General features: G+C 43.6%; 1 protein-coding gene across 1 annotated transcript in view; it reads right to left on the bottom strand.

Annotated features, from left to right (window-relative positions):
* Window positions 1–27,598, bottom strand: part of kcnh3 (potassium voltage-gated channel, subfamily H (eag-related), member 3) — a 617,557-nt gene that overhangs the window by 190,163 nt on the left and 399,796 nt on the right. The window contains exons 6-7 of the mRNA XM_067987818.1: window positions 26,926–27,083; window positions 21,628–21,835 (exon numbers count right to left, since the gene is read on the bottom strand). Of these exons, the coding sequence (XP_067843919.1) occupies window positions 21,628–21,835; window positions 26,926–27,083 (366 nt within the window). The remainder of the gene's footprint in view (window positions 1–21,627; window positions 21,836–26,925; window positions 27,084–27,598) is intronic.

Here is a 27,598-nt window from a genome sequence, read left to right as displayed (position 1 = left end):
AACAATAGCAAAAAGTTATATAGAGAAGAGTATTTGCAGGACAGGCTGAAGTGTTTTATATAAAGGCAAGGACCTGATGGAAGAAAGTACCTGAGTTAGAATTATATGCAAAGGTTGTGGGTTGAAGAGAATATTGATATTATTTTAAGGTGATTAGCAAAAGAGCCAAAGGCTTTGGTTCTGAGGAAAAACCTTTTTACACAGCATGTGGTTATGATCTGGAATGCACTGCCTGAGGGGACGGTGGAGGCAGATTCAATTGTGGCTTTCAAAAGGGAATTGGATAAGTACTTGAAGGGAAAAAATTTGCAGGGCTACGGGGAAAGGACTAGCTGGATTGCTCTTGCAGAGAGCCGGCACGGACTCGATGGGCCAAATGGCCTCCTTCCATGCTGTAACCATTCTATGAATCGAAAAGGCGTCCTGTACACACTGTAAAATCTCCATTCACTTTTCCCTACCTCTTCTTGACAGTTTATTTGGGGGTAGTTGAAATCTCCCATGATTATTATTCTATGTCTATGATCTGATTCATTGTCTAGCTTGTCCTACGGACAGCTGTGTGCCAAACTGAAGTCTTTTTCACTGAATTCGTTGCCCAGTGTGGAAGAGAACAGTACAGAGCAAGGAAGTCCCAGGTTCAATCCCATGTCTGTGCTGAGTTAACTGACATGGAAGGGTGGTGATAAAGGCAAAACAATTAGCCTCCGTGTTAGGGAGAAAAAAATCAATAGGAGGTTCCCATTCCTGATTGTTATATAAGGACATCAGCTGACTACAAGTTCAGGCTCTGCTACGGTGTCCTCCACAGTCGAACAGCCTATCAAATCATACTGTCCAGGTTCACACATGAAGCATTGTGTCCTAGATGAGGTACTGCAGGGCTGAGGGAACTGTACCCCAGCATGAACTAGCACTTTCAGAAAGGAAGGGGGGAAATTGGAGGGAAAAAAACAAGAGGGAGAGGAATGAGTGGCAAGTAATAAGGGTAAACAGCTGGAAATATTCTTTACAGGTCTATTTAATGACCGATAATACAAATCACTTCAATAAATAACACAGCAGCTGCAAAAGAAACAAAGGGCCTGCTGCTGTCATTAACCATCTCCTAATAGTTCTCTTATTAGTCAATCATAATGGCCCTAAGCTTGCTAAAAATACCAGTAGGAGTGAGTACTTTACAAAGAAAAATGATCACCTTGATAATTTGCATAGTGAAATGGATATGACAGCATGAAACATATAATTATATTTCTGAAAGTTTTAATTCCTATAATACGTGAAAAACTGCACTCTGTTGAAAGAGGGTCTTCCCTCCTCCTGACAGAGAGAAGGATGTGCCTGTATTTTGGAATCACTGAACCATGCAAATGTTCATTCAAGAGACTGAATCACAACTCCCATGTTAAAAATGGTGAAGTCTCGTCACAGTATTATTTCTGGATTAGTTCCCAACACACCTAAAGGAATTGGCCAATATAAAAGTATCAATAAATCATAAGTGGTATTAGCCCAGGATACATAGTAGGAACACCAGCTCCTTCTCCTCAAAATGGATTAAAATATCAAGAAAAGTCACATTTTCTGGTGTCATGTCAGGGAAGAGCTAAGTCATGGAGAGATTAATTCAATTCCACAAAACCAAACATTTTAGAAAAGTAAGGAGAAGGCCATTGGCCTTTCGAATAGGTTGCCAGCTTGAGCAGTGGGTGCAGATTCATTGCAAATGTTCTATAGAGAGCTGGACAAGTTATAGGAGGAGGTGATATTGCTGAGTACAAAAGATAGGTGAGTTGTTGAATCATTGGGGTCAATTTTCGGATGCTGAGCAGGTGCGTTCATGGCGGGGGGGGGCTCCTAAAATTGGGGATTCCCGGAGCGGGTCTGGAGCCCGGCTCCAACCCGCCCACTTCCGGGTTCCCCAATGACGCGAATCGGTGCGTGCGCAGCCCCCGTATGCGGGACTCCCATCGGCAATCAAAGCCGGCGGGATCCCACTTAAGATCATTATCTGGGTACTTGAGGTCATTTACAGACCTCATTGGTTGGAGATTTTAGGAGGATTCGGATTTTGGACTACCCAGAGCGTGTTTCCCATGCTGGAGGAAACACTCCCTGTTTAAACAGACGTGTTGCAGCCAACAGCCAGTGGCAGCTGCAAAGGTCCATTTAACAGGTGCGGGGTAAACCCTCATCCATTGCAGCAGGGCACTCTGTCACCTCAGACAAAGTTTTGCCTGCCACTCCGTTGTCTCCACACTCCAAATTATTAAATCATTCCCTAACTCTGCTGTCCAAATACATTTACCTACTTTGAGAACCCCCTCACTCACACCGTCAGGATGGGGGGAATGGTGGGGGGGTCCATTGCTGCATTTATCACTCCATTGGAGGACGAACAACATCACCAGCCTCGCCAGGCCTGCCGTCCACCTCCGCCACGTGGAGCTACACAATACAGTGCTGTGCAACAGGCACCTGCACAAAGTAGTCGTGCAACTACACATATACCCAATGTAGGGTGACCCAATGGGTGGCATCAAGGGTGTTCATGGAGAACCTCATGAAAGGGCCTTATTGCACAAGTCAGTCAAGAATGGCCAAGACGTGGCAGAAGTGGTGACAATGTAATATGTAATGTGAGTTGATCAGAAATCAAATATAAGTAAAAACCATGACACACCCTCAAACACCCTTGTGCAATCCCATTCATGCTCACGACGCATTTGGCTTATGCTTCCTACTACACATACGTGATGCACGCCCTGTGGCTGCAGCACAGGTAGTGGCAGGTTGAGTGAGGCTGACCGTGAAAGAGATGCACGAGAGGGTGAGTATGAGATAGAGCCATGAGATTGTATGAGGATTGGGTTGAGTGGCAGTGGTGGGATGAGTACTGGCGAGGTGAAGAAGTGCAGGTAAGATGAGGATGAGCTTTGAATGGGTGTGAGGGGTGATGTGACAGAGCAGTGTTGGCAGAGCAGAAGGAGATGTGGGCTGGGGGCGGTGATGTGGCAGACGGAGTGTAGGGGAATGAGTAAGAGTATTCACTTCGGCTGACCTGGTTCGGTCATTGGAGCGCCTCCTGCACTGTATGCAGGTGGGCGATATGTTGGTGGTGCTGGTGACCTCCTCTGCCACCTCGAACCAGGCCTTCCTGGTGGCAGAGGCAGGCCACCTCCTCCCGTCCGCCGGGTGGAAGATCTCCCTCCTCCTCCTCCTCACCTCATCCAGTAAGACCTGGAGTGAGGCATCATTAAACCTGGGAGCAGCCTTCCCCCTGGGCTGCTCCATGCTGTAATTTTGCCTATTTTCTGCAGCATCAGTTAGTGAAGGACTGCCCCTTTAAATAGGGCTCCTCCAGCTGACAGCCTATGATGCGGCTGCGCAGTCTGCCCGCTGCGCAGCTTTCCAGCGCGAAACCCGGAAGCCAAGGTAAGTGACTTCAATTTACTTACGATCGCGTGCCAAACCTACCGATTTCACTGGCCATGTTACCAGAAGGAGACCATTCGGCCCATCGTGCCTGTGCTGGCTCTTTGAAAGAGCTGTCCAATTAGCCCCACTCCTGTACTCTTTCCCCATACCCCTCCAAATTTCTCATTTTCAAGTATATATCCAATGCCCTTTTGAAAGTTACTATTGAATCTGCTTCCTCTACCCTTACAGGCAGTGCATTTCAGATCATAACAACTCGCTGTGTAAAAAAAATTTCTCCTCATCTCGCCTCTGATTCTTTTGCCAATTATTTTAAATCTGTGTCCTCTGGTTACCGATCTTCCCAATAGTGGAAACAGTTTCTCCTTATTTGCTCCATCAAAACTCCTCATAATTTTGAATAATGTACCTCATGGGGCTCGATATTAGCACCCGCGATCGGGTGCGTTCCTGGCGGGGGGGGGCTCCGAAAATCGTGGAATCCCGGAGCGGGTCGGGAGCCCGGCTCCAACCCCGCCCACTTCTGGGTTCCCCATAGACGTGCTGACGTGCGCGCGCAGCCCCCGCATGTGGGACTCCCGCAGGCAATTAAAGTCGGCAGGGTGCCACTTAAATGTATTTATACTGGTATTTCAGGTCGTTAACAGACCTGATTAAGGAGATATTTTACATGGGGTGTGATTTTACAAACAACAGAGGCTGTTTCCCGTACTGGGGGAAACACTCCCAGTTGAAGTGGACGCGTTGCAGCTATCAGCTTGTGGCAGCTGCAAAGGTCTATTTGACAGGTGGGGTGGGGGGGAGGGGGAGACCCTCACTCATTGCAGGAGGCCACTCTGTCACTTTGGACAAAGTTTGGCCTCCACCACCCTCCTCCTAACAATCAAATTCACCAACTTGCACACTTACCCCGGGGTCCAGAGACATGTACCTACCTTGTGGACCCCCTCAGATGTACATCTTCCGGATGGGGGCCGCCGTAGCTGCAGTCATGACTTCCTCAGAGGGCGAACAGTATCACCAGCCTCACCAGCCTCGCCATCCACGCCGTCCACCTCTGACACGTGGAGCTCCACAACAGAGTGCTGTGACACATCCACCTGCACAGCAGGAGGGAGGGCAAAGGCAGAGAGAGATGCGTCGCAGAGGGCACTACCCTCGCCACAGGGTCCACAGACCGAGGCTCAGCTTCCTGGACCTCTCTGAGCAGCAGTGCACACGGAGGCTCAGAGTCACTCGACATGTAGTCGTGGACATCTGCAGCCTCCTTCATGCCGAGCTGCTCCCGGCTGGCCCGAGCACCATCTTCTCACCTGTCGCTGTCAAAGTCACCACTGCCCTCAACAACTTCTCCTCCGCATCCTTCCAGAGTGCCACCGGGGACATCGCCGACGTCTCTCAGTCGTCTTCACAAAAGAGCCCTGCAAATACACCTACACCCACTCTGCAGTGACACAATGGGTGTCATCAGTTGTGGGTCTTCATTGTGATTCTCAGGAAAGGGCATTATTGCACAAACCAGACAAGATTCCCAAAGACGTGGCAGTAGTGGTGCCAATATAATATGTGATGTGAGTTGGTCAGAAATTAAATATAAGTAAAAACCATGACAAACCCTCAAACACCCTTGTGCATCCCCTTCATGCTCACAACACGTTTGCCTTACGCTGCCTACTGCACATATGTGATGCATGCCCTGTGGCTGCAGCACAGGTAGTGGCAGGTTGAGTGAGGCTGACCGTGAAAGAGATGCATGAGATGGTGAGTATGAGAGAGAGCCATGAGAGTGTATGAGGATTGGGTTGAGTGGTAGTGGCGGGATGAGTACTGGCGAGGTGAGTAAGTGCAGGTAAGATGAGGATGAGGTTTGAGTGGGTGTGAGGGGTGATGTGACAGAGTAGTGTTGGCAGTGCAGAAGGAGATGTGGGGTGGGGGCGGTGATGTGGCAGACGGAATGTAGGGGAATGAGTAAGTGTACTCACTTTGGCTGACCTACTTAGGCCATTGCAGCACCTCCTGCACTGAATGCAGGTGGGCGATATGTTGGTGGTGCAGGTGACCTCCTCTGCCACCTCGAGCCAGGCCTTCTTGGTGGCAGAGGCAGGCCACTTCCTCCCGCCCGCCGGGGGGAAGATCTCTGTCCTCCCCCTCCTCCTCACCCCATCTAATGATTCCTGGAGTGAGGCATCATTAAACCTGGGAGCAGCCTTCCCCCTGGGCTGCTCCATGCTGTAATTTTTCCTATTTCTTGCAGCATCTGTCAGTGGAGGACTGCCCCTTTAAATAGAGCTCCTCCAGCTGACAGATCTTACTGCGCATGCGCAGTCCGCCCGACGCACAGCTCAGCAGCGGGGAACCCGGAAGACCAGGTAAGTGGATCCAATCAGCCTGCGATCGCACGCGGAGCAGACTGATTTCACCGGGCGCGTTACCCATGCGCCCAATGGCCCCCCCGCCGTGAACCTGCCGCCCTCCTAATATCGAGCCCATGGTCATTGTTATGTCCTGAAACTCGTTTTTGATCGCCATCGGAGGGGGGGAGGGGAGGAATATTGCAGAATTCTTTTCCCTGAATTGGCCTAAGGTTTTCTTTATATCTGATTTCACACCAGTATATTTCTTCTTTGAGTTTTAAAATTTAAGTTTCAACTCATTTAACCATCATTCATGCATATCAGACACAGCATATTTAAGAACCTGCAATTAGGGTAGCTATTCAATTTTTAATGTGACTTAATACTCATGCCATAAAAATGCATTAAAAAAACAGAAAATACTGCAAGGAGAATTTATGTTTCTCTTTTGTTTTTAATTATTATTGTTTTCACTGAACTGTTGGGCCAGTGACATTTTTGGATGAAGAAGAGCATGACCAAGGTAGGTACAGCTGCACCAGAAGCATTGTGTGCCCACTCACCTGTACCCTTGCATTCACATTTACAGACTGAGATGCACTTGCCTATAACTGTCAGAGGTGCAGTGTTTTAGGAGACTGTGACTGAGTTGTGCCACATGTTGTAAAGTGACCTGCAGCTAATTCATCCAGAGGCATAGCACTGCCTGCGGCTATGAAAGCCACAAGAGCTCTTAGCTTTCTATGTCTCTGGATAATTCCTGACAACATCACCCATATTAATCAATCTGCACTACATTGTTGTATAAAAGTGATGGATATCTTTTTGGCTCAAGCAAGTCATTTCATCTCCTTCCCAATGCACAAGTGAGAGCAGGATGAGATTGTGACAAGCTGTGCAATTATATAGAGTGGCAGGATTCCAGAAGGTTCAGGGAGTTATAGATTACCCTTATGTTGCCTTACATACTTTAATACAGAATACCACGAATATTTGACCCACAAAGACAACCCTGTTCACCTTCATTGCTATCTGTTTCCCTTCTCCTGTTTGAGCACGTGTTTGCTATAACTCGTTTCCGCAGCCACATCTCTCTTCTCAGCAACTGTGTTCGGCTGCGGCTTAATTCGGCTGGACTCCAACTTAAATTCTACCTTTCAGGTTTTGGATCCACCCATGATCACAGAAATCTCCATGATATTTAGCATTCCTCAAACTACTGCTCTTGCCACTTCCTGAGATCCCCACAGAACGTCACGTACTGCCACATGCTTGCTAAGTAGTTCTGATGAAAGGCCATCGACCTGAAATGTTGGCCCCCATTTTAACTGCCCCCGGCTTCCGCCTCAGGCAAAATCTGCCGGGAGCCTGTTCCTGGGCCAGAAGAGGCCCAGCGGGTAAGTTTAAAATCAATTTTTCGGGTTTCCTCGTCGGCCAGGAGGGGCAGGAGTGCTCCACCAGGCTTCACAAAGAAGCCTTGGACCTCCCTTGAACCAGGCTACCCCGCCTCCTCCTATTGCTGACAGACCCTTCCCACCAGCCCTGGCCCCGATTGTTGACAGACCCCTCCCCCCTCCCAGCCCTGATTGCTGACAGATGCCCCTCCCCCACCCACCTTGCCGTTGATTGCTGACAGACTCCCCTGCTATCCGGACTCGAGTGCGGCTCCGTTCACACACCTCGCCTCCTCCCGATCACGGACCCGAGCCCCGGAACCCACTGACTGCTAGGGACAGTCCTCACGGTCCATGGCTGCGGCCTCCTGCCACTTGCTTGTGCTCCCGCCCGCCGGCCAGGCAGTCAATCTGGCCAGCACTTTATTTAAATGAGGCCCTGCCATTACGGACTCCCCCACAAATTTCAGGGCCGTTAATTCTGTTTCTCTCTCCACAGATGTTGCCTGACCTGCTGAGTGTTCCCAGCATTTTCTGTTAGAATCATAGAATGGTTACAGCACAGAAGGAGGCCATTCGGCCCATCGAGCTCGTGCTGGCTCTTTGTAAGAGCAATCCAGTTAGTCCCATTCCCCCGCTTGTGTCCCGCAGCCCTGCAAATTTTTTCCCTTCAAGTATTTATCCAATTCCTTTTTGAAAGCCATGATTGAATCTGCTTCCACCACCCTTTCAGGCAGCGCATTCCAGATCAGACTACTCGCTGCATAAAAACGTCTTTCCTCATGTCACCTTTGGTTCTTTTATCAATCACCTTAAATCTGTGTCCTCTGGTTCTCGACCCTTCTCCAATGGGAATAGTTTCTCTTTATTTATTTTATCTCAACGCTTCATGATTTTGAACACTTCTATCAAATCTCCTCTTAACCTTCTTTGCTCTAAGGAGAGCAACCCCAGCTTCTCCAGTCTATCCATGTTACTGAAGTCCTTCATCCCTGCAACCATTCTAGTAAATCTCTTCTGCACCCTCTCTAAAGCCTTGACATCCTTCCTAAAGTGCGGTGCCCAGAATTGGACACAATACTCCAGCTGTGGCCTAACCAGTGTTTTATGAAGGTTCAACATAACTTCCTTGCTTTTGTATTCTATGCCTGTATTTATAAAGCCCAGGATCTTGTATGCTTTTTTAACCACTCAACTTGTCCTGCCACCTTCAAAGATTTGTGCACATATACTCCCAAGTCTCTCTGTTCCTGTACCCCCTTTAGAATTGTACCATTTAGTTTATATTGCCTCTCTTCATTCTTCCTGCCAAAATGTATCTCTTCACACTTCTTTGTGTTAAATTTCATCTGCTATGTGTCTGCCCATTCCACCGGCCTGTCTATGTCCTCTTGAAGTCTATTACTATCCTCTTCATTGTTTAACACACTTTTGGAATTTTGAAATTATGCCCTGTACACCCAAGTCCCAGTCATTAATATATATCAAAAAAAGCAGTGGTCCTCATACCGACCCCTGGGGAACACCACTGTATACCTTCCTCCAGTCTGAAAAACAACCGTTCACACTACTCTGTTTTCTGTCACTTAGCCAATCTTGTATCCATGCTGCCATTGCCCCTTTTATTTCATGGGCTTCAATTTTGCTGACAAACTTATTATGCGGCACTTTATCAAACGCCTTTTGAAAGTTCATATATACAACATCAACCACATTGTCCTCATCAACCCTTTCAGTTACCTCATCAAAAAACTCAATTAAGTTAGTTAAACACGATTTGCCTTTAACAAATCCGTGCTGGCTTTCCTTTATTATTACACACTTGTCCAAGTGACTATTAATTTTGTCCCGGATTATTGTTTCTAAAAGCGTCCCCACCACCGAGGTTAAACTGACTGGTGTGTAGTTGCTGGGTTTATCCTTACACCCTTTTTTGAACAAGGGTGTAACAGTTGCAATTCTCCAGTCCTCTGTTTTTAATTTCTTTTTAAAAAAAAATCTTCATCATAAAGTATTGCTAAGACATTGTGACAAAGTACATGTGGAAACCAGGAAAATATTCCACAGTTTCTAGCCCTTGCAAGTAAGGCTGTATAAAGAACTTTATGAATCACTTAGGAAATAGGAATAGATCCACCAGCATTGGGCCAGTATGTCATAGAGTCATAGAGTCATAGAGTCATACAGCACGGATAGAGGCCCTTCGGCCCATCGTGTCCGCGCCGGCCATCAGCCCTGTCTACTCTAATCCCATATTCCAGCATTTGGTCCAATAGAGACCAAATGCTGGAATATGTCTTTCCAGAACAATCTATTTACTTGAAGTTTTATACTTTCCTGAACTCAGCATACATTTTTGGACTTCCTTGTGAAAGGAGGTTGTAGGTATCACGGAGGTAACAGAACTGTAGCGACAATATTATCATTTGTTCCAGGAGTTATAAAATTACAGGGTGCTGTACAAATGTGCTAATCATAGCTCTTCCTCAGTTCTGTGCAGATCTTAACTAATTTATAGAAATGTTAGGCAAACATTTCACAGAGCAATTCCCGCACCATCATTAGTAATAATTCATTAGCAGTAAAAGCCTATTTCATTTCGTCCCCTCCTCTCTTTCTACCCTAATCCATCCTCTCCTGTAGACTTTCACTCACATTGACAGGTTGCTAGTACTTTGCCCAAGCAGCTTTTCATTCATATGGTAAGTTTTTTGAAGTCAGGCTCCTGCAGCAGAGCCTAGCTCAATGGGAATGTGAATCAGAGGATCGGATGCAGTGGTCAGCTTCTCTCCCAATTCTTGGATGATCATTTTGCTTCCGTCGAGTGAGCTTCTATGCCAGACGTGGAGGTTCACACAGGTGAACCTTGTGTGTGAACCTAGATGGTGAATGTCAGCAGGGTATTTGACTGCAGAGGCATCACAGGCAATCCTAATTATGTCCTTCTTCGACATGAATCAGACAAACCCGAAAGGTCCCAGGATGGATTCTTAATCTTCACAAACCTAACCCTCTAAAGGCTGAAATCTGATTGTACAAGTGTCTGGTACCTCTGCTGGTACCACTGCAAAAACCGAAATCGTTCTGTGCCAGTCCATGTATGATGCCAGCATGGGGTAGATTTTCATCTTCATCTTTATAGAACCTGCCTGATTTTCATTCCATTGATTTAGAACCGCTCTTCCAGATTGGCACCTAAGCGGTGAAGATGAAAATCTACCCCCATAAGTTTGGTGTCTCTTTGCTCTTTTTTGGGGGGCAATTTTCTCACCAGCTCTTGATGCAGTAAGCCGGTTTAAATCTGCATAATATGTCATTCGCATATGACCGATAGTCATTTGCCAGTCACTTGCTGGTTTGAAGTGATTAGCTAAAGAAAAAAGGGTCTATCCTCTGAAACATTGACTTGTCTTTTCAGATGGACCTGTTGTACAATTTCAGCATTTTCTGTTATTTCATGTTAAATACCAGCAGCACAACTTGCACAGGACTTGAGGAAGAAAATATGAAGCATAGACTTGTAGTAATTTGGCAGACTTTATGGCAGGTGGCCACGCAAAATAATGCCAGTGTCACCATTTTTAGTAAGACGTTATTGCAAGTGTAAGGAATATTGCCAAGCTCTATGGGCCAGCAGAGAGTATCATGCTGCGTGTAAGCAACATGTAATTAAGATACCTGAAGGACGTTTAAAGTCTCTAACTGGGTGTTGCCACAGCTGCCAGAGCTTTCTACTTTGACTCAAAAGCCGCTGTTAAGTGCTTGTAGCAGACAACATAATTAAAGAAACTGCACATTGTGCTAATTATGCCAGCTACAATTTGCAGAGTGTGATGTAAATGATCAAAGGTTGAACTTAATTGGTGAAAGAATTGCTTTTTTTGGAGGGTAACAGTTTGAATAAAAAATACATTTAGACCAGTTAAAAAGCCCAGCAGTTTTTATATCATAATTAAAATTAAATCCTTTTTGGGGTTAAAGCTGCAGCATTCTTGTTTTTCCTGATAAGCCCAGCCTATGTGATCGAGGATTCCTTGCGTGCAGGATATTTACGGTTTTTATATTAGCTCGTATTGAGTGTATTGCTATTGAGCACAGATGTTAAACACACTGGGGAAGATTTATTTGCTGATACAACTTCTTAATGATTATTACTGCTACAATATGGGGATAGTAATTTTATTTTAGAAATAAATATTCTCCCATTAGCAGTCATGCAAAAATTACAAAGAAGTATTTGAATCCTGTTTCTAGCTGGGAAAAGGCCCAGAACAGACCTCCTTTAGGAGGGCAGTTATTTTGCTATTTGTCCAAATCCTGGGTGGGGGCAATGGCTCCTTTAATTATGTGGGATGTACAGTGCAGGGCAGTATCAGTGCTGTGAAAGGATGTAGGAATTATTGAGGCCAATTTCGCCACTGCTGCCCTGGTGACGGACAGGAGCAGTGCATCCGAGTGCGCTGCACCTGGCAACGGGAATCCCTCAGGTCAAAGGTCAGGAAAATCAGCCCACAATTTATGGATCCATAAATTGACATTGAACTGCTGAATTAACATCCTAGGTAGCATTTTCACGCCAAGAAGCACTAAAGCAGACACCAATGGTAAGAACAGAATCTTGAACAGTTCTTATTGTGCTTTTTCACACTGCACCCATTTGTGAACAGCTTTCAAGTTCAACATGTTTTCTGCTCATATAGGTGATATTTCCAATGATGGGCAATGAAAAGGAGCCAATGGTGAGTTCAGGGGTTACGTTTAACATCTATTTTTGGACAGGCATTCTTTTGGCAACGGTGTTTGGTGACATGCTTGGTGGTTTAAGTAGGAAGCTACCATTAGTAGGCATTCTATTACCTGGGAGCTTATTGACTGGATGCCAATTAAGGTTAGAGATCATTAACTCTATTTGGGCACTGGGCTTCATATTCGTTTCCTATCTACAGATAACTTACAGTCACTTAAGATGTGCCATTCTAGGCTGTGTTTTACATATTAATTTTGCAGCTATGTATATTTACATGGAAGGGATGAGAGGTATGTACCTGAGTAGTCATTGTGACCGACTGGAGGACCTGTGCTGTTTCAGATCAAAAGAATCTCTACATTGTATATTGTTACAGCAATTTGTAGCTATGCCAATATTCTGGGAAAATGGAGGCAGGAACCTAAGTAAATGTGCAGGTGCAGTTCCTTAAAACAGCACACACGCTTTTTGTTGGCTGCAAATTACTTCCTTTTGCTTCTTCTGCCGAATATTATAAGAGCCAGTAGTCCACCAATTCCCAGGGGGACGGGATGGAAGACAGGGAGGACAGTCCCCTTCTGTAAGTGAGGCTTGGAGGTCATGTTGAGGAAGGTGATGGTAATCAGGGTTGCCATTTTTAGCTGTCATCGGTACCTTCCTCAGAAAACAACAGTCTGAGTTGCTTGGGAGGAGGTGGCAGAACGGTGACTGTAGTATCTGCAGTACAGAGGCCAATCTCACAAATGAGGAAGAAATTCAAGACCTTGAAGAAGTTTGGCAAGATAAGTGCCTGCTGTTCTTGGCCTGAATTTTCCTCCCATTTACTGTCCAGTGATCTCATGGTGGCCAGAAATGGGAAGTTGGGTAAGAAGACCTACTGCCAATTCCCCGCTGGGTGTAATGACCCTGAAAAGGCCTTTCAATATGCCCTGATCCATTTCCTACCCCTTCTGCTTTTGGCCCACCTTTATAAATTAATGCCACTGTGAGTTGTTGGTTGTATGGTGGCATTAAGAAGGCAGAAGTAGTTGTTGTTTTCATATCTTCACACTCTTCCCTTGGAAGTAGTGTGAAGTAGTGGTAGGATTCGCAGCCTGATTAACAGCCCGACAGGCTGTGACATGAATCCTCCTTCCATGGCCATAACTGTCGCTATACCTGCCAATAGGGTGGTTAGTCCTATACGGTGGGAGGGTTTTACGGACTCCCACAACTCATACAATGTGATGGAGGAAAGGTGGTGAAGGATTTTGTTCTATTAATACCAGCTTTAAAGAAAAGTAAAATGATGTGCTAGAAACCCTGGATTACCCTGGAGCAGAGTTTGGTTAAAACTATTAACACCAAAGGATAGAACACAGAACTGCTACAGTTTAGACGGCATTCTGGGAAGCTTGGTCAAGTTTGAAAGGTATTATTATTGCTTCAGACTTTTGAAAGTTAACTGAGACGATGCACTTTCGCGGGGATAAGAGGCGAGGATAAAGATAAAACATTAGCCCAGCTAGGCCTTAATAGTTTGAGAATTTGTCGTAAATATCAGGTGCTGTTTCTGTATCATCAGCCTGTTTAAACCATGGGAAAGAGAGAAAGGAAAAGTACCAGTAGCTTATTTTTGCACCAGCCAGGGTATAAAACCAGCCATTTTAGTAAGTTTGACAAGACAGACCAGACACAGACCAGAGAAACGCCAAGAAGGATATCAATGCAGAATTAACCCCTCAGTCTCCCGACGCTGAAGAATTTGACCAATCTGAGTCACGAGTTGTACTACTGACTAAGGTTGTAAGCATCTCTATCTGTAAAACTGCTGTGTTTTAATGTCAATAAAACCAATTGTTAGAAAATTTAAAGTCTTGGTTGATCTTGCCTCTGGATTACCCTAAGGAGTAAAGAGTTAAAAAAAAAACCCTACAGGGAGCACCCACACTCACCAGACATGAGTATCTCGCTGGATGTCAACCCAGAATTCAGAACCGGAGGCAGTTTGGGACAGTCTGGAGCGGGATTCGAACACTGTACCTTTCTACTCAGAATGCTACCACTAAGCCAAAGGTTTGCTCCAAGGCAGAAGTAATGTTGAACGTAAGTATCTCGATGATTGGTGATCAGGGTTACCCTCTGCAACTGTGGCTCTCGACCATGGTTCACTTTCCTATACTGATACAACAAGGCTCATAGTGCCATCTGCGTTGTGAATCGGACAGACAATTGTTATTTTGAAGTCTCACTCCAGGTGACCTGGCAGATTTGGGGGAGCACTGCAGTATAGTCCAGCCAAGATCTCACACTTAAACTACAGCAGCTTATCTTTAACGAACCACTTCTGACTTAGTCAGCTTGTCCTGGCAAGCAGCCTGCTATCAACAGGTATTGATTTGGAAAGACAGATGGGAAGGTAAATGTGTTGGAATTTAGGATGGGTGATGTCATTGTGTCCTAAATCCGATATTTGATGCCTGGGCCATTGAGAGGGTGGGTATTACCTCAGCCCACCCTCACATCTGCCAGAATTTATGATAGAATGCAAAGGGAGAGAATTCTGGTTGATGTAGGGCCTGCCCCAAATTCCAGCCCTCTGTGGGCACAACTGCCAATTTCTGCCCTCCCCATACCAAAGAATTTCCAGTTCCAAGAATTTTAAAATGACTTGAGTGCTAGGTGAAAGTTAAATGCTTCATTTATTATTTTCAGCCGTTGGTTTGCTCTTGCTTCTATATAATCTTATTTCTTTATAAATATAATTTGTTTTTAATCCAAAATATATGGTCTGTCATCATTTACAGATTTATAACCATTTTTGCGCAGAAAGGATCTAGGTATGATTTATATTAAAAATGTCACAGTTAAGCTCTCAAAGGATTAAAATTGCCACAGGAAGGGAATTGGTGGGTATATGTGTATTAAAGCTTAAAAGAGATGTTTGTGCAATGTTGTGACTTGTGTACCACTTTGAACTGGGACAATACGATTCAATTGACTCATCCCAGACTCATTATATCAAGATGGTGCCATTCATTTTGGGAATAGCAGGGCATAATTTCTAAGGAACCACACTTGGGGGGTGGTAGAACATTTGATTGACCGCTTTTCTGGCCAACCCCAGACAGAGGGAGGGATCAGGAACCCAGCCCCAACTAACTTCCTCTGGTACAAAGAAAGAGGCGATCAAAGACCCATCCGTTGGTAAGTCAGTCACTGAGTTCTGCTGACAGGGAGGACAGTAAGGTCCAAGCAGTTGTCCTTTAAGAAGAAAGCTGGCTTTGGTGTCAATAGCTGGCCAGATGCTAGAGGAAAAGACTGTCAAGAAAAGTGAATTTTCTTTAACATGTTAAAAAAGTCAGTTTCTTGTTCATGAGGAGGGGACTGAAGTTAGTTGGATGACGATGAGATTAGATTCTAACCATTACTCTTTATACTTACTTGATGTCTGTAAAATAAAGCAGCTTAACGATTTGTATCTGGCCTCGTCTCACTGAAGTGCTATCAGTATCTCACAGGTATCGCGATTCCTCCTCCCGCCCCCGCCTTAATCTGCACCAACTCCCTCTCCCAGATCTTACCCATTGTGACTAACCCAGTCACATCAAACAAGAAGCTAATACAGTACACAAATACTTTGAGGTTCCATTGATCCTTTGAATGCTTTGTAGGCATGAATGCTTAGTCATGTGAATTAAAAAATAAAACAGCAACACTAAATGCACAAATCAAGCTTTCTTCTGAATTAAAAATAACAACGTCATCAAAAAATTCAACTATTTGACCTTTTCACTGACATTCAATTGAGAAAATTAATTACAAGAGAGTGTTGGAAATTCATGTTCTCTTTTTCTTTATCCCTTCCATCTGTTCCTATTGAAATGTTAATAATAATGCTTTAGCTCTTTTTGCTTCTATTTTTACATTGGTGTCTGCAAAATTGAAATAATGTAATTAAAATAAAGTGTGATCGTTATCTAATAAAAACAAACGAGAGATGGCTTCATGGGTGAGTGATGTTGCACTGAGCAATACAGAGCATCAAAGGTCCCAGGTTCAATCCTTGGACCATCTAATCTGAGCTGGGATGGCAGTTGGGATACTACAATTGGGCACAGCATTCTTGGGCTAGGAACTAGGAGCTAGGAAAATAACAAGATTCCTATCCTGACTCGTGATATTGTGCATGTGTACATGTTGAGCGAGGATTAAATAGGGCTTGTCTGTGATGCTTTCTTAGTCAGATAGCCATGTACACTCAAGTCCAAGTTATTAACATATATCAAGAAAATCAGTGGTCCTAGTGCCAACCCCTGGGGAACACCACTGTACACCTCTCTCCAGTCCGAAAAACAACCGTTCACCACTACTCTCTGCTTTCAGTTACTTAGTCAATTTTGTATCCATGCTGCTACTGCCCCCTTTATTCCATGGGCTTCAATCTTGATGACAAGCCTATTATGCGGCACTTTATCAAAACGTCTTTTGAAAGTCCACATTCACAACATCAACTGTCCTCATTTACCCTCTCTGTTACCTCATCAAAAAATTCTATCAAGTTAGTTAAACATGATTTGCCTTTAACAAATCCATGCTGGCTTTCCCTAAGCAATCTACTTCGCCCGTCTCTGCCCCTGCCTCAGCTCCTCTGCTGCTGAAACCCTCATCCACATCATTGTTACCTCTAGACTTGACTATTCCAATGCTCACCTGGCTGGCCTCCCATCTTCCACCCTCCATAAACTTGGGTTCATCTAAAACCGTACTGCCCGTATCCTAACTCGTACCAAGTCCCGTTGTCCCATCACCCGTGCTCGCTGCGAACATTCCAATTGGCCAATTTTCGGCAATAAATTGAGTTTTCAAAGCAGGTTAGTTTGACCATTCTAAGAATTAAGCCCCTGAGGGAGTGACAATGGCATTGTAACATTTCATACTGTTACCTGTACATGAAAACTGTGGGGTTGATTTTTCTCTCTACTCCACCCAAGCGATGTTTGATGCCAGAGTGGTAAAGAGGAAAATCTGCCCCATATTTACAAAGCTTGTTTTCACAGAAAAAAGGCCTCACCTATAACATAGGTTAACGATGAATGCTGTATGATTGAGAACATTTTGTTCAGCTCAAGGTCTAGGTTACTGAGTTCCACTAATCATCAGTTACCAAACTAGAGGCTTTGTCTAGTGTCTAGAACCTACTAACTACAAAATTCCATCCATTGGACGAAAGGTTAAGGATTTAATGAGAAAATAAAATGGTGGTAAATTTTTACCTTTACTGCATGGGTGGAGCCAGAGAGGAGAATGGGGCAGGTGGGTTACAATGCCTGCCTGATTTTCCTTCCATTAACTTAAATGGAAAGACAATCAGCCAGACTCTGTTACCAGTGTGCGATCCTCCCCACCCAACTTTCCTCTCTGCTCTGGCGATGCTTAACACCCAGGTGTCTGGGATGAAAATCTTCTCCATGACGTTTTATTTATAGCCTCTTGTTGCTATGAACTACTATGCCAATACTCTGATTACGCAGTGTTAACTGAGCTTTGAACTGACAGCACTGGTAAATTCAATAACAATTCAATTATCAAACTGGAATTCATCATCCACTTCAATCAAGGTGGATTAGTTTCCAGGCCCAGGTGAAACTATATGAAGTACATTAATGGGATTCATTTCTGTCACATGAATACAGGACAAGCAACCTCTGGGGATTAACCCTTTCAGCGCTCCACTTTCTTAGCTCCTTCAGACATATTATTGTTCAAGTTCAACAATTTTTATAACCCATATTTTGTAAATGAATGCTGATTAACGGCAAAGAGAATTAAAAACAAACTCAAAAACACAAATGGTATTTATAACTAGGATGATCAAAAATAATAAGAGTTTTCAATCGTGTTCCTTTGCGGTCTAGATTGGAAATATTACAAAGATTCTTAAGAGTTAATAATACTCATGAACTATAATATATTGGTTTAAATCTCAATAATATTTAAATTGTGGGACTGGATCATTTCATCACAATATACTCCCATATTTTACTTGATGGAGCACTAGCCATCAGAGGTAATTACTTTTTAAGAATTCCATGTCGGAGAATAAAGTGGGAAATGCTACAAAGTCTTTTGAACTCCTTTTTTTACTTACATTTAGAAGAGCTCTTGTCCTTAAAGGTGATTAATATCACTGAGCTAATACCTGAGAGAGAAAGAAACAACAAGAAAGCTGCCGATGATGGATTGCTACAAGACTGAGACTGGCAAAAGGAGATCCCTGTTCTGGAAGCAGATGCACAGCAGGGGATTCCCCAGCTGACATCATTCAGTGTATCCTCTCCATTTGGTTGGCTTTTTCCATCATTGCAGCAAAACCACTGACCCACTTGCCCCTTGGGTAGCACAGGCACATGTTCCCTAATATCGGTGTCTTGAAGGAAGCATAGGTACTGTTTTAGTCAGGTCTAAAAATGTTATTCCTGGTACAAATAGCAATCATGTCATGGAACCTAAGGATAAAATACTGTACATTGTGTTCTATTTTCCATAGCTTTACTGGTCTCAAACTAATGTCCATCTCTGTGTTCTGATAATAGAGCTAATTTTTCATCAATGTAGTCAAAAGATGTAGTTTCACAGTTCAATTAAAAGAAAGTAAAAGAGAAAGAAAGTTATTTCCTATTATTGAGGAACTCTATGGGTTAGTGTCTCAGTAATGGGGGAACTCTAGGGCCCCGATATTTAGGGGGAGACGGGTAGGGTGCAGGAGGGTGCAGAGTGGAGGCTGAAGGCTTCCTTGAAGGGCTGGGGGGTGGGCACTCCTACTCCTCCTGGCCCACAAGGAGTGCTGGAAAAGACACTTACCTTGTGGAGCCAACAGCTCCCACCCCCTTTTTACTGCCGGGTTTCCCGACTCCTGGGAAACCTGCACGGCAACAATCGAGCTCTCAATTGCACTGTGGGAGCCTGATTTAAATATGTTAATGAAGTGTCCCGCCTCTCTCTGGTGCGACACTCGGACACCACGAAACCCACCGCCATAAGAAAGGCAATGGGCGCCTACGTGCAGGGTTAGGGTCGGTTTCGCCCATTTGACGGTTTAATCCCCACCCCGACCCTCCCTCGCCTGTCATGGGGTGGCAGGGGTTAATATTGAGCCTATGCGTCAGTAAGTCTCAGTACTTGGTTTATGTGATCTCCTGCAGTGGTTCCGATGAGGAGGTCGGAGAGGAATTTTCCAGAGTATTTAATCCCTTATTGGCCCTGGGTTTTTCTCTGATTTTTGCCTTTCACTGGAGCGTATATAGCTGCAGGTGGGGAGTCGGGGTGGGGGGGGGAGTATTTAGTCATGATGCTCCAGCCATCATGGGTTAGGCTTGTTGGATCAGCTGATGGAGAAACCCCATGGGTCAGTATGTCTCAATGATGAAGGGACTCTATGGGGTCAGTATCTCTGAGTGAACTTTGAGGAGGGAAGATGCACAGGCACTTTAGATTTAATTACTTTACACAGGTGGTGATGAACGTGTGAAGCAGACTGTGCAGAGAGGCAGTGAAGGAAGGTAGTGCAGGAAAATTTAAGGGAGAATAAGATAGATATTTGAGAAAGTGTTGATTGAGGGCAATTAAGTTTTTGCAACTTGATAGATATACTGCAGAGCCTTTTCCTGCCCTGTACTTTCATGGCTGGATTTTAACTGTGAAAAACAGGTGGGTTGGGGGTGGGGGGGCATTGAAAATTGCAACAATTTCAGACCTGCCCCCAACTCATCTCCAGCCCGCCCATTTCCGGTTTTCACCGGGGTGGGACGAGGGGCAGGCAATCAACCCGCTCCCAGGAGGCGGAGAGGAGGCGAGAAGGCCCGAAACTGCAGGTAATTGCCTTTCTGGCACAGGTTTCGGGTCCGGAGGAGCAAGAGTGCTTCCCCCAGGCCCATCAAGCCTACCTGCAGCAACCCTCCAACAATCGCCTTCCCTCCCCCAAGAGATCACGGACCCCCTCCCTAACGATCGCGGACCCCCTCCCCAACAATCGCAGACCTCTCCCCAACGATCGTGTGAGATGGCGATGACCCCCGATCATGACACTCCCCCCGACTCATGATTGACCCCCCACCCCCCGGGTGACTGATCTCCCCCTCCCCTCCCCGATGACTGACTTCCCCGCCCCATGACTCCCATCCATACAATCTAAGACTTACCTTTTCATGTCCTCTTCCTTGCTCTGCTCCCGTCCGACTGAGGCCAGCTTGTCAATCAAGCTGGCCTGATGGAGGGGGAACCGATAAATAAATAAAAGACAACCTTACGTCAAAATCGTAAGGACGTCCGGGAAACCCGTACTTCCGGGTTTCCCGTCCACGATTCGACCCCCTCCCCCCCCCCTGCGCCCTTCCTGGTTCTGAGTCAAAATCCTGGCCCATATGTTCCTCTGACGTTACAGCAACAGGGAGATGTTATTTGTATTCCTGCTATGCCTATGTAAGAAACTGGACAGATGAATACCAGTTGCTCTCTCTGTGACACAGCTTGTCCTTCTCTCAGACACTGGTTCCTTTGCCAGTTTGCGTCCAAAGCTTATCTCTTTTACAGTGATATTGCGACATACACAAACCATTAACCGTCAAAGTGAATAAATCATTACTTGCACCCAGAGTGCACTCCAACACGAGACTTGTTTCTTATCAAAAAGTGTTAAAATTTGTCTTGTTTGTTTACAAATAAATACATGATGATATAAATCGCCTTGAAATATGTCACTGTGTTGCTTACATGTGATATCACTCTGATTAAAAAGGCACTCTGCTGACTCTTCTTCCCAAACTGAAAGCTTTGCCAAACCGTTTCTCATCCAGACTGAGCCCCTTTAAGCATTCTTCGCTAGACATTGTGGAGATCATTACACATTGCCATGGTTCCCTGAAAGCATGTGACTAGTTATCCAATGTTAAATTGTGAACTCTGAAAGAATATTGGAGACAGAACTCAATGATTTTAGTGATTAAAACTAGTGATCACAGTTGAATTAAATATAAGTTTATAGAAGGTTCATTTGTGTCATACATAGCAACAGAAATTCCCAAGAAGGCAAAAAAAAGGATTGTGTAACTTTAAAATTTGATGCAAAACTGAGAGAAAAATACTGCTAGTTATTCTCAAAACAGACATTAATTTGGAGGAAAACTATTTCACGGTTTTATTACAGGAGAATTTACAACTAAGAAGGTCTGAGAAAATGTAATAATAGCAACTTCACAGGGAGTTACTACATCATTACTGTCTTTTAATTCCTTCCCATATACCACCTACTTTATAGAATTTTCATCAAAACAAATGTCTTTATGTCAATTAAACTCAGAGCCCATGAACTTCTTGCTCCCTATGCGTACTGCCTAGTGACATAAAAGAAAGAATATTGCAAATGTTTGTAATGCCCATAAATATGTAATACAATGCCATATGGTGTGTTGGTGGATTATTGTGCGGGTTTTATAGAGTGGAAATTTAATGCGCTGTCTTCCACCTTTCTTGAATAAAACAACCCAAGGAAAAGAAAATATAAAATACAAATCAAATCAACAAGAGGAAATCAACACAAACTCTCTCGAGGATATTTAATAGGTAAGCAACCAACTTTTTTTCGACAGTAGATCCAGAGAACTTACTACACTGAGATAAGCCAGGTGTAATCTGAGGTAACAGTGTAATCACTTACCGATTTCCCAGGTAGAAAGGTCATTGACTTCAATTTCCTTCTGTCCAATGAAGTACCAGATACAGGCCATCCAGTGTGCTATCAGGGCAAACATGGACATGAGCAGTGTGAGGACCACGGCACTGTACTGTGAGTAACGGTCCAGTTTCTGAAGCAGACGTAGCAGACGCAGTAAGCGCACGGTTTTTAGCAGATGAACACCAAAATACTGTGGAAATAAGACAAGAGTGGAGTTAGATTTGCAAAAAAGTCATTTTGTCCTACAGAAAGTTTATTTTTCTGGTGGGAGTGAAAGGTTAGTCCTATTATAATTGCCCATAATCAACTGATGGATTACTTCAAAATAAACCGACAGTAATCAGATTGCAGGTAATTATTCTCCCGTGTCAATGCACACGGGAGGATCACTGTAAATCAGCGTATGATTTTCAAACTTTTGTGTGAACACCCCTCAATACCCTCTCGACTCCCTATCCTCACTTACAAAAGACAGCGTCAGCTCTCCAAAGAGAACACGGCTATCACTGCAGAAATTTTTTTTTAAAGCAAGTAGCCAACAGAAATAATATGGCAGAAAATCAATAAATACAAAAATTGATAACAGAATGACAGAAATCCGATTACCTCATAGGACCCCCTGGAATCCCTTGTGGACTCAAAGTCCAGAGACCTCAGTTTGAAAACCAATGATCTGTAACTGCTGTAAAACTTTATAGAAAACTGTCACCTATAAATAGCAGATATTTTCTCAATTTATCAACCAAAATTTTATGGAAAGGTTTAAACTAAAATTACTTTATTGTTTCAAAATAGAGCAGTATTGTTTTAGAACTGCATTTGAGGACATAATCAAGACTCATGCTTCAGTGTAGTATTGACGGAGTGCTGCACTGTTGGAAGTGCAGTTTTCAAATCAGACATTAAACTGAAGACCTCCCTGTCTGCCTGTTCAGATCCCGTGGCATTATTCAAAGAAAAACAGGAGAGTTCTCCTGGTGCCTTGCCCAACATTCTTCACTCAACCAACACCACCTCAGATGAACCACCACTTTCTAAAGGGCAATTAAGGGATGAGCAATAAATGCCGGCCTTGCCAGCGACGCCCACATGCCATGAACGAATAAAAAAAAAGAACTGGCCGTTCATCTCATTGGTTGTTTGTGGGACCTAGCTGTGTGCATATGGGCTGCTGCATTTGCCTACATAATAATGACTACACTTCAAAAGTAATTGATTGCTGTGAAGCACTTTGGAACATCCTGAGGACATGAAAGGTAGTATACTAATGTAAATTCCTTCCTAAATCAGCTTCCAATTGCTGAGGATTTGCCTCCCTAACCTACCTGGAAGTCCTTTACATGTGTTAATCACCATTTGTATGAAAAAAAACTTATTGATATTGGTTCTACACTTGCCTTTCACCAGTTTGAACCTGCAGTCCAGAATAAATGTACTTTTTATTGTAAGGAAGCACTGGGATTATGCTGTTCCATTACTAGTCAGTAACTGCTGTGACTTCATAAAACCTTGCTTTAAAATAGTTGCCCTTTTAAATCAGCAGACTTTTTTCTAAATCAATGTTTTTTTCACCTCATTACAGTGTATAACTTTTTTCTTTTCATCTCATTGTCTTCAGTAAATTGTGTCATAACTTTGTCACTGGGTCTCTATGGCTTTGAACTATTTACTTCAGTCTGCGACTTCACTCTATGATACAATAATAAGTCTGAAAGTCGAAGCGATCAAACTGGCTATGGAAGCTGGTATCCCTTTGATTGGCCTGGAACATTAAATCTGTACAATATTTGAGCACTTCAGTAAAAGAGATGGAGCTGGATTCATTCCCTTACACAAATTATATAATTAGCCAAATTTGAAAAATAAGTAGTCTGATCTAAAGCCCATTAGCTAACCAACTAATGACAATACGCTTGCAATACCAAATTATTGGCCAATAGAAATTGGTTTCGGCTGATAAAACCATCAGAATTAAGTACAATTACATTACAGCAGCACAGACAAAGGCAGTTTCTGCTCTAGGAGCACTATTTTAATTTCATTGAGGTGTTGCTCATGCCTGGGACAACAGGAGTCCCATCTTAGGAGGTGGTTTCTCCCCATCTTGCAGAGTTGCTTCAGTGCTTTGAGATCCACCAGGTGAACGGGTGAATTCAAGGCACCAGCAGCTTCACTCGATAGTGGACTTGCTTCCAGCAGAAGGTGTTATGCAAATAAATGCCCTCAGAAGCATATTGTATTCTCTCAAGAAAAAATCAGCAGGTTCTTATAAGTCAATGAAGTAACTTCACAAATATTGGGTATTGAAAAGCAGCATTAAACTAGACTTAATTGGAACATATTTAATGTTGAGACTTTACTTAAGTGTTACATGCATTCAAATATAAGGGATATATCCCCACATCCCTTGATTCCCTTAGTGTCCAAAAATCTATGGATCTCAATCTTGAATATACTCAATGAGTGAGCATCCACAGCCCTCTGGGGTAGAGAATTCCAAAGGTCCTTCTATCACTTGTGCGTGTCCAGCCTCACTCCGAGGAACGTTCTAACGTGGATAATTTACGTCTCAATTTATATACGTTATTAACACATTATTTTCACGGGCCGTGTGCACTCATGAGGCCTTCCATCAATAGCTTTCTCTGTCCAATGCTATCAGCCATCTGTTTCACTCCCTGCACATTTCAGATAACACACAATACCTGACATCACCGGGTCTCTCTGATAATGGAGTCAGGCTCGCTCATTACTCAAGGGTACATTATCTACACAAGGTTATCAAAAGTCTGTTGATGCTAATAACAGAGAATAGAAAGCCTTCTTCAGAGGAAAAGCCGATATGATGCTATTCCTAACAAGGTTAGCAATGTTATATAGAAAGCCTGTATAATTTTTTTCACTTGGTCTCCTCTCTAGGCAATCTTAGGTGACAAAAGTCATATTTAGCCCTGGGAGCAGTGCCTGGGAACTGAGCAGTCAGCTCACCTCCCCATTTCTTTTTGTCTAGTGGGGGAAGTAAATTTTGTGTTCAACTAGATGAAAGACTTCGGAACTCAGCCATCCCTAGCCCATGGCTGAGGGGCATCTATTGTATCCACTTCATTGCTGTCCCTTGTTGAAATCAGCTAAGTCAACAGAGGTCAGAATCAAACTTGGAACCTACCTGGTTTGTCTGCCTCCATAACATACCACATGGGGTATCTTCCACTGAACCATTAGGGAACTTGTGGTGAGTTTATATGGGGCTGCACAAAGGACTATGGATTCCAGTGAGGAGAAACTGGGCAGAAGACTCACTGGAACAATTTTTTTCTATAATCTAGCAGCAGACTAGCTACCAATTGATGGTGTAAATAGATGAACAAGGATGCTGTGGATTTGAATTTATACTAGAAGCACTTTGCTTACCTCTGATCAGCTCCTTGATCAAATCTACCCTCAAGTGGGGCTTCACAAACTTAGATTTGATTTCAGAATTGGATAGTTCAAAATATTTATGGTATGAAAATGGGTCTGAATTTCTGGATGAATTTGGGCCATTTTTTCTATAAGTGCAGTGCTTAACAATTTTTAACATAATCTATTCTGACACGACCTTGAAATCACAAGCATGGTGTCACAGCTTACAATTAATGTTGATCGTTTCAAATGGCTCCTTTCAAGACTGCTCTAGTGCAAATTACTTTTGTAGTTGCAGAATTTTAATTATATAGTGCGCTGGCACTCACTACTAGTAGTGCGATAAATATTGTGATTCACATGTTCTGGAATCCATCAAGGTCCTTTATACACACAACTTTAATAAACACAATTTTATTGAATGGTGGAGCAGGCTCAAGGGGCTGTATGGACAACTTCTGCTCCTATTTCTTATATTCTGATGTTCTATCTTCAAGAGTACACCTTGGAACCTTGTATGGTGATAAGTTTTGCCAGGTTGTATTCCAACATCTTATTTAGTATGTTATAATTGTACTCTTGTATTTTAACATCTTTGCTACATATATTGTAACTTCTTAATAAAGCTCTTATACTTTGGAACAAAATATCCTCGAGCCTCTTTTGTGCAAAGGATCGAACCTTACACAGGAAATCCCACACCAAGCTAGGCTGCCTCTTAATTGAAAACTAAATATATTTAAACACTAGACTCTAGAGGTATGAAAGTGCACTTTATCCTAATCTATAGTAAAAAAAAATGTCTGTCAGGCCCTGTCTGTCCCTTCTGTATGATCTAACTGGTTCACAGAAAGCATGTGAATGTCAGTTGTTACTCCTGGTAACTTTGTTTTATGGTCACTGCTGTCTGATAACATCTTCTCATTGGCTGCTGCTTACTTAGGTGTGCAGGTGCTGGACAGACATGGCGCACAGTTTCCACACTCCCAGTGACTGATGGTCCCACAGTCAACTCAGCATCAATTTGCACTGCCCCTCCCCCCAACCCCCCAACTCCTAACCCATTGCTCCACGCTGGCGGTTTTGGAAGGGAGGAGAACAGTAGAAAACTGACTTGCATCTTACCCACTCCCAGCCCAACCTTAGCATCCAAACGCTCCACCCTTGTCACCTCACTAGCCTTTGGCTGGGATATCAGTTAGTTTTGAAAAAATGAAATTAAGAAGGGGCTCTTCACATGCCTTAACGGATAATTTCATTTACTGGTATGATACCAGAAATACAATAGACCAGAAAAGAATATTACTGGCTGAGGTCACACATGAAGAATGGATAATCGATCCTCTGGATTGCTTTCGATTGCCTGAGGTGGGGGGCTGGGGTCGGAGAGGAATTTTCCAGATTTTTTTTTTTGGCCCTCGGATTTTTTCTGTTAGTTTGCCTCTCCCAGGCGACTACATGGCTACAAGGGGGTGGGAACATAGGGAGTGTCTGGTCATGATGCTCCGAGCATCATGAGTGTGGGGTAGGCTTGGTAGACCAGCTGATCTTTTGCTACCTGTCATTTTTGTATGTAATTAGTTGAGTTACCAGTGGGCTACCTGCTCGTGTGGAAGTTACCTATAGAAAGTAGGTGTGAGACGAGAAGAAAATTGAGGGAAAATCATTAAAAAATGTATTAACCAAAACATCGCACTTCTTTAAATGCCAGGATTAGAATGGTTCATTCTGGACTCATAAGATTGGCCTCACAACCTAGAGCAAACAGAGAAAGGCTACAGCAGCTTCAGGTACGTAAGGCAGAGTTAGTAGTTAATATGGTTACACTGCGACCTGTAGCTTTATGCTTTTCACTATTTCCTAAGCAGACACACTCACCACATTGATATTGAATGCGTAGAGGAGGTCAAAGGGAAGTGCAGCTATAAGATCCACAAAGAACCAGGTGGTTGCATAGTGCACACAGATTGAGCGAGGATCATATACAATTTGTCCAGACTTGCTGACATATGTTGTCCGAAAATTCAGCATGATGTCTGGAAAATAGAAATAATAGTGAAAGCATTAATTTCCAAATACTCACTCAAAGGAAATAGCATTCATTATATGGAAAAGGATAGAACACAAATCATTTTAAAGAACAAAGAAATGGGCAACACTTTGTGTGTGGGGATCTGGCTCTGTATTTAAATATTATGCTTGGATCAGGAATTCTACACACGGATTTAATGGGAAATGCTTTGGTACATTAGAATTCAATGCTTGGATCAGATATGTGTTTATCCAAAGTCAGTTGTATGAGAAACCACTTATTTTGTGTTCATGGTTGAGAGCACATATCCAAAAAATGCTCTGAAGTGGAGTTCTGGTTGTGTAATCTTTTTATAGTGTCAATCGGTAGCTGGTCTGCTATTGAATTATGGATGAACCAGTCCTTTGCCCAGCACACATAAGGATAGATTTTTTGAATCCTCACCCATAGTGAGGTACCTTGAATGTCTCGGTGTCCATCAGAAAATCCTAGCCCCCTGCCCATGATTTTCCAATGTGC

This window comes from Heptranchias perlo, chromosome 7 (assembly GCF_035084215.1).
Source record: "Heptranchias perlo isolate sHepPer1 chromosome 7, sHepPer1.hap1, whole genome shotgun sequence".
In the NCBI taxonomy this organism is placed as follows: Eukaryota; Metazoa; Chordata; class Chondrichthyes; order Hexanchiformes; family Hexanchidae; genus Heptranchias; species Heptranchias perlo.
This window is presented reverse-complemented; position numbering and strand designations above follow the sequence as displayed.